Source organism: Eumetopias jubatus, unplaced genomic scaffold (genome assembly GCF_037043125.1).
Source record: "Eumetopias jubatus isolate StellerSeaLion01/CBP00866 unplaced genomic scaffold, mEumJub1_p1.0 scaffold_15, whole genome shotgun sequence".
Classification (NCBI taxonomy): Eukaryota; Metazoa; Chordata; class Mammalia; order Carnivora; family Otariidae; genus Eumetopias; species Eumetopias jubatus.
Genome location: NW_028274821.1, coordinates 54,240,357 through 54,247,156, shown reverse-complemented (window position 1 = coordinate 54,247,156; position 6,800 = coordinate 54,240,357). Strand labels below are relative to the sequence as shown.

Genomic DNA, 6,800 nt, shown 5'->3' with positions numbered 1-6,800 from the left:
GGCCTGATATCAAGAGTTGGATGCTTAACTGACTGAGCCACCTAGGCACCCCCAAAGTTTTAAATTTTGATGTAGTTCACAATTTTTTCTTTCAGGGATTGTGATTCTAGTTTGAACTCTAAGAACTCTTTACCTAGCCCTAGGTCACAAAGTTTTTTCTTGAGTTTTTAACTAAATGTTTTACCCTTTAAAAACATTATATTATATTATATTATTATATTATATTATATTGTAATTATTTATTTACAGCATGTGAGGGGGCACAGAGAGAGGGTAAGAATCTTAAGCAGGCTCCATACCATTGTGGAGCCCGACACAGGACTTGATCTCACAATCCTGAGATCATGACCTGAGCTGAAATCAAGAGTCAGATGATTAACTGACCGAGCCACCCATGTACCCCTAAATATTATTTAAATTGTGTACAAAGTATGAAGTTAAGGTTGAGATACATTTAGATATCCGATTGTTTCAGGATTGTTTTTTGAAAAGGTGATCTTTTCTTTACTGAACTGCTTTTTAACCCTTGTAAAAAAAAAATCAGTTGGACATATTTATGTTGGTAAATTTTGGGGTTCTCTAATTTTTTCCTTTAGTCTTTTTGTCTAAAGGAAATACCACATTGTCTTGATTACTATAGTTATATGATAAGCCTTAATGCTGGATAGAGAAATTTCTCCCATTATATTCTTTTCTAAAATTTTTTTTGAAAAATTCTATCATTTGTACTTTGCACATAAATTTTAAAATAAGTTTGTGAGACACAAAGAGGCATTTTTCCAAAGAAGATATACAGATGGCTGACAAACACAGGAAAAGATGCTCAACATCATCGATCATTAGGGAAAATAGAAATCAAAACCACAATGAGATACCACCTCACACCAGTCAGAATGGCTAAAATGAACAACTCAGGAAACAACAGATGTTGGCAAGGATGCAGAAGAGAACCTCTCACATTGTTGGTGAGAATGCAAACTGGTGCAGCCACTTGAAAACAGTATGGAGATTCCTCAAAAAGTTAAAAACAGAACTACCCTACCACTCTGTAACTGAACTATTAGGTAATTACCCAAAGGATACAAAAATACTGATTTGAGGGGGCACATGCTCCCCAATGTTTATAGCAGCAACACTAGCCACATTATGGTAACAGCCCAAATGTCCATCTACTGATGAATGGATAAATAAGATGTGTGTGTGTGTGTGTGTGTGTGTGTGTGTGTGTGTGTGTGTGTATAATGGAATATTAGCCATAAAAAAAGAATGAAATCTTGCCAGTTGCAATGATGTGGATGGAACTAGAGGGTATTACGCTAAGTGAAATAAGTCAGAGAAAGACAAATACCATAGGATTTCACTCATATGTGGAATTTAAGACACAAAACAGATGAGCATAGGGGAAAGAAAAAGAAGCAGACCATAAAAGAGACTCTTAACTACAGAGAACAAACTGAGGGTTGCTGAAGGGGAGGCTGGGAGTGGGGGATGAGGTAACTGGGTGATGGGCATTAAGGAGGGCACTTGTGATGAGCACTGGTTGTTGTACAGAAGTGTGGAATCACTATATTCTACACCTAAAACTAATACAACACTGTATGTTAACTGACTAGAATTTAAATAAAAAATGGAAGAAAAAAGGAAATAAGTTTGTCTATGTCTAAAAAACTATTTCTGAGATTTGATAGAAATTACATTAAACTTATAGATGAGCTTGGGGATAGTTAAGATCACTAGTCTTGAATTTTTCAGTCCATGATGGAGTGCTTCTAGCCATTGATACAGAGCTTCTTTGATTTCTTTAGACAATTTTATAGAATTTTCATGACACAGATTCTGTATAATTTTGTTTCCATCTATCTGTTAAGACTGTAGAAACGCAACTGACATTTGTATTTTGATATATTGTCCTGCAAAGTTAGCGATGTTTATTTTTGAATGCTTGTGTGAATTCTCCAGCAAAATCATGTGGACTTAGATATTTCTACTTGGAATATTTCTTATTACAAATTCAATTTCTTTAGAAGTAACAGGTCTATTCAGATTGTCTATTTCATTTTTTTTTAGAAGCCCAAGTATTTTTTTTTTTAAGATTTTATTTATTTGAGAGAGAGCACGAGAGGGAAGAGGGTCAGACGGAGAAGCAGACTCCCTGCTGAGCAGGGATCCCGATGTGGGACTCGATTCCGGGACTCCAGGATCATGACCTGAGCCGAAGGCAGTTGCTTAACCAACTGAGCCTCCCAGGCGCCCCAGATTGTCATTTCATTTTGATTAATTTTGGGAAATTTGTCATTTCCAAGGAATTGAAATGACTATAGGATCTGTTATGGTATCTCCTATTCTTCTTCTAAATCTGAGATTTATATCTTCACTCTTCTTACATTTGTCAGCCTTTCTAGAGGCTTGTCACTTTCACTGATATTTGTTGAAGAAATAACCTTTTGATTCATTGATTCTTTGTTTTGCTGGCTTCATTTTATTGATTTCTGCTTTTCTTTATGTCCTTCCTTATGCCTGCATTAGGTTTACTTTGCTTTTCTGTATTCTAGTCTCTTGAGGAAGGTAATTAGGTTATTGTTTTAAGGTCTTTCCTGGTTTTCTAATGTAAATCTTTAGTTATATAAATTTCCCTCTCAGACATGAGATAGCTGTGCCCTTCATATTTTAATATTCTCTATTTTTCATTTAGTTCTATGCATGATTTATTACTTTCTCTGTAAATTCCTCTCTGACCTATGTATTATTTTAAAGTGTATCATTAATTTTCCATGTATTTGAAGATTTTCTTGTTGTCTTTATGTTATTTTCTATTTTGCATTCAATGCAGTCGGGAAACTTAATTTGTATGATTGCAGTTCTTTAAAAATTAGTTAAGGTTGGGGGCCTGAGTGGCTCAATTGGTTGAACGTCCAACTCCTGATTTCGGCTCAGGTCATAATCTCAGGGTTGTGAGACTGAGCGCTCTGTAGGGCTCTGTGCTCAGTAGAGATTCTGCCTAGGACCCTCTTTTCCTTTGCCCTTCATCCCCATGTGCTCTCGCTCGCTTGTGCGCACGCGTGCGCTCCCTCTCTCTCTCTCTGAAATCTTAAAAAAATAAAAATTAGTTAAGGTTTGTTTTATGATTAAGATATGTTCTATCTTGGATATATTCCATGGACAGATAAATATTATATGCATTCTACTGTTGTTTGGGGGACTAGTCTTTAGAAGTTGAGTAAATCCTGTTGGTTGGTTGTACTTCTTTCATTTAATCCTTGCTAATTTCCTCTTTATTTCTATCAAGTATTGTGAGAGAGATGTTGATGTCTCCAAGTAGAATTCTGGATTTATCTCTTTTTTCCTTTTCCTTTTTTGTAGGTCTGTTGCTCATTGCTTTAAGATTCCTCTATCTACTTGATGGGCTTTCATCATTGTAAAATTTACCCTCTCTGTCCTTGGTAATTTTCTTTGTTGTGAGGTAAATTTTATCTAATATTAACAGAGCTACTCCTATTTACCTTTGATTAATGATTTTATAGTATATATTTTTCTATCACTTATTTTCACCCTATTTATACCATTATACTTGAAATGAGTTTGTCTACACATTATTAGGTGATGTGCTTTTTTCCACTTGTTGATCTTTCTTTTCAATATTTAAACAATTTACATTTACTATTATTCTCTAATAAGATTTAAGTCTGTTTTCTTTTTTCTGTTTAATATTTCTGTATTTTTGTTTTCTTTTTCTGCTTTTCTGAGGTCACTTAAAAATGGAATTCTAAAAAATGTTTATTTCTAGTATTTTTTAGTGTATTCTTTTAAGATTTTATTTATTTATTTGACAGAGAGAGACACAGCGAGAGAGGGAACACAGCAGGGGGAGTGGGAGAGGGAGAAGCAGGCTTCCCGCCGAGCAGGGAGCCCGATGTGGAGCTTGATCCCAGGACCCTGGAGTCATGACCTGAGCCCCTGGGATCATGACCTGAGCCGAAGGCAGACACTTAACGACTGAGCCACCCAGGCGCCCCTGTGTATTTCTTTATATGGCTCTTTAGTGCTTGCTCTAAGATTGTTACATAAAAATAACAGAAAAATCCATGCTGTTAACATTTTACCAATTTGACTGAAGTGTCTATATCCTTTTGCCCTCTCCCATTTATTTTTTTTTTTTTCAGTTCACTTTTTATTGCACTGATCACACATCATGGATGAGAATACACTGTATAATGTTGGACTGAGAACCATTCATGTTGGACTCAGCTTTTGAACAAAACACAAAACACAGTCTCCACTAGAGCATACTAGTCAACTCTTACACATTCACAAGGTAGTCTCAGATGGGATGTTTCCTGTAGACATATGAAAAAATATGCCTAGGATACAAATGTATAATGGCCACCCTGACACAAGAAGGGAGGCAAGAAACGATCGTGCATTGAAATGATTAGCAAGTAACTATTTTATGTATTTACCAGCAATTTGAGGCAGACATGAATGAACAGGAATACTTGGAGGATGATCGTGATTGAAAAACATTTCAACGTATCCACAGTCCAGTCAGAATACTATGGTACTATATATATAGTATAAACAACTGCTCAGTGATATTTCCATTTATTTTACTTTTAGTAATAAAAAATTCTATCTCATACATGATTGAACACATATTTTGCTTTAAAATTAACAGTCACAATTGAAGAAACAATGGTTTATTTTTCTAATGAAATTACCAAGCTGCTGAATCTTAAGGCCTCAACAAATGTTGCATCTTATTATTTTCATTCAACAATAAGACCTCCTATTTTGATTATTCTCGGTAAATAGCAATTTTGTTTCTCCAGTTGTTTCCATTTGCCAAAGTTAGGACAGACAGTTTAATATGGTGGCTACTGCTTTCAGGGGATTCTATCAGATGAATCCTCATTTCCATCACAATAGCTGCTGGCAATCTTTCATCAAAAGTCCATCCATTAGGACTTCTCTATCGTGGTTGGCCAAGAAGTCCTGCTTTGGCTGCCCGGGCCTCATTCTGCTGAATATGATATTCCTGAAATCTCATGGATATTCTTTGTGTCATTTTTAACTATTTCTGTAAGCAATGTTCGGAACAGATGGTCTCTTCAGGTTTTACTTCTCTTGTTGTGAAGTCTTTAATGCAATCCAAAAAGCAGGTTTCTGTAAGTTTATTGTAGGTTCCAAGAAATTCCTTAAACTGTTTTATCTGATTAGATTCTGGTATTTGTGCAGCCATATTCTATTGGTATGTTTATTAGTCACCTTTTCTGATGCATGAGTTTCCTTTTGTTCCAGAAAATTAGTTGTCCAACCTTTGCTTGAATGTTTCTAATGACTGATTTCTTACTTAAGCACAGGCTCTCACATCCAACACCAGTGCGAGGCTGGGGGGCTGCGCTGCCAGTCGAATCTAGGGGCGGAGCGCCCTCTCCCATTTATAATCAAAATGGTGTAAATATTTACTGTGCAAAAAGATCATATTAATATTATAATTTTTGCTTGAAACATGATTTTGAAATCTCAAGAGAAGGAAAATCTGTTGAATTCCCATATTTTTTTTCTGTTTTTATTGCCATTTCTTCCTAATATTACAAAATTTCTTTTTATTGTTTCCATTGTGTTTACAGAACTTCTGTTAGACATTCCTTAGGGTAGGTATGTTGGCCTACAAAAAAAAAAAATCTGTTTTCCTTCATCTGCGAGAGTATCTTGATTTTTCACTCATTCTCAAAGGATATTTTTGCTAAATAAAGGATTCTGTGTTGACAGTTCTTTTTAGCCTAATAAAAATGCCATTTTATTTCCTTCTACATCCATAATTTCCATAAATTCCATAAATTCTGTTATGAAATCTGGCCAGATCTTGTTTTACCTCAGTTGATAAAGAGTGGTTTCCCACTGGCTGCTTCCAAGAGAATTTCTTTGTCTTCAGTTTTTACAAGATTATTAACTATGATGTCTCTTGCCATTGATTTATTTAGGTTTATCCTGTTTGAGGTTTGTTCACTTTTTTGAGTTTTAGGTTTATGTCTTTGGCCAAATTAGGGCCAAAATATTTTTTTATTCTTTCAGCCTACTCTTCTGGGACTCAGATGGTATGACTGATAGATTTTTTTTTTCTTGTAGTCCTGTAATTGCCTAAAGCTCCAAGCAGTTCTCTTTTTTTCTTTCTTTTGTTCAGATTATGTAATTCTGTTGTTCTAACTGCATGTTTATAGACCCCTTTGAGCTTTCCATTCTACTGTTGAGCTTATTCATTTAGCTGTATTTGTTACTGAATCTTTTAGTACTAAAACCCATTGGATTCTCTTAAAATGTTTTTTATTGAGTCAAATTTATATGTAACATGAAACTCACTATTTTATCGACATTAATTTGTGTGATTCATTGGTTTTTAGTATGTTCACAGTGTTGCACAATCACCACAAATTCCTGAACATTTTCATGATACCTGTAATATTTCAATTTATAATTAGAAATAGATACTTGGTTTTTATCTGTTTCTGGCACACAGCTCCCCGAAGACTTGGAATTTGCAAAGTGATTACAGCAATAACAGTTTCTGTATTAAGTTAATGAAACACCTTGTGGAAAACACCTAAGAATTGGGACTCATTGCCCATGGAGCAAACCATGTGATTAGAGAATTGGGGTCCTACCACCCTTCCCTATGGCAGGGAAAGGGAGAGTGGTTGGTGGTTGAATCAACTTCCAATAGTGAGTGATTTAATCAACCATGCTTATGTAATGAAGCTTCCATTAAAACCAGAAAGGATGGAGTTCAAAGAGTTTCCAGGATG

General features: G+C 35.2%; 1 protein-coding gene across 1 annotated transcript; it reads right to left on the bottom strand.

Moving 5' to 3' along the window:
* Window positions 1-4,966: 4,966 nt before the first annotated feature.
* LOC148162420 (mitochondrial import inner membrane translocase subunit Tim9-like) lies at window positions 4,967-5,304 on the bottom strand. Its single transcript, XM_088018958.1, has 2 exons — window positions 5,104-5,304; window positions 4,967-5,019 (listed from the first exon to the last, which is right to left on the bottom strand). Exons 1-2 carry the CDS (start codon window positions 5,234-5,236, stop codon window positions 4,967-4,969), a joined length of 186 nt encoding a protein of 61 aa, XP_087875084.1. The 5' UTR covers window positions 5,237-5,304.
* Between the last annotated feature and the right edge of the window lie 1,496 nt (window positions 5,305-6,800).

Coding starts and splice junctions, on each gene's coding strand:
- LOC148162420 (XM_088018958.1), bottom strand. CDS start 5,236: ATGGCTGCACAAATACCAGAATCTAATCAGATAAAACAGTTTAAGGAA. Junction 5,020..5,103: donor AAGAGAAGTAAAACCTGAAG/AGACCATCTGTT, acceptor AATATCATATTC/AGCAGAATGAGGCCCGGGCA.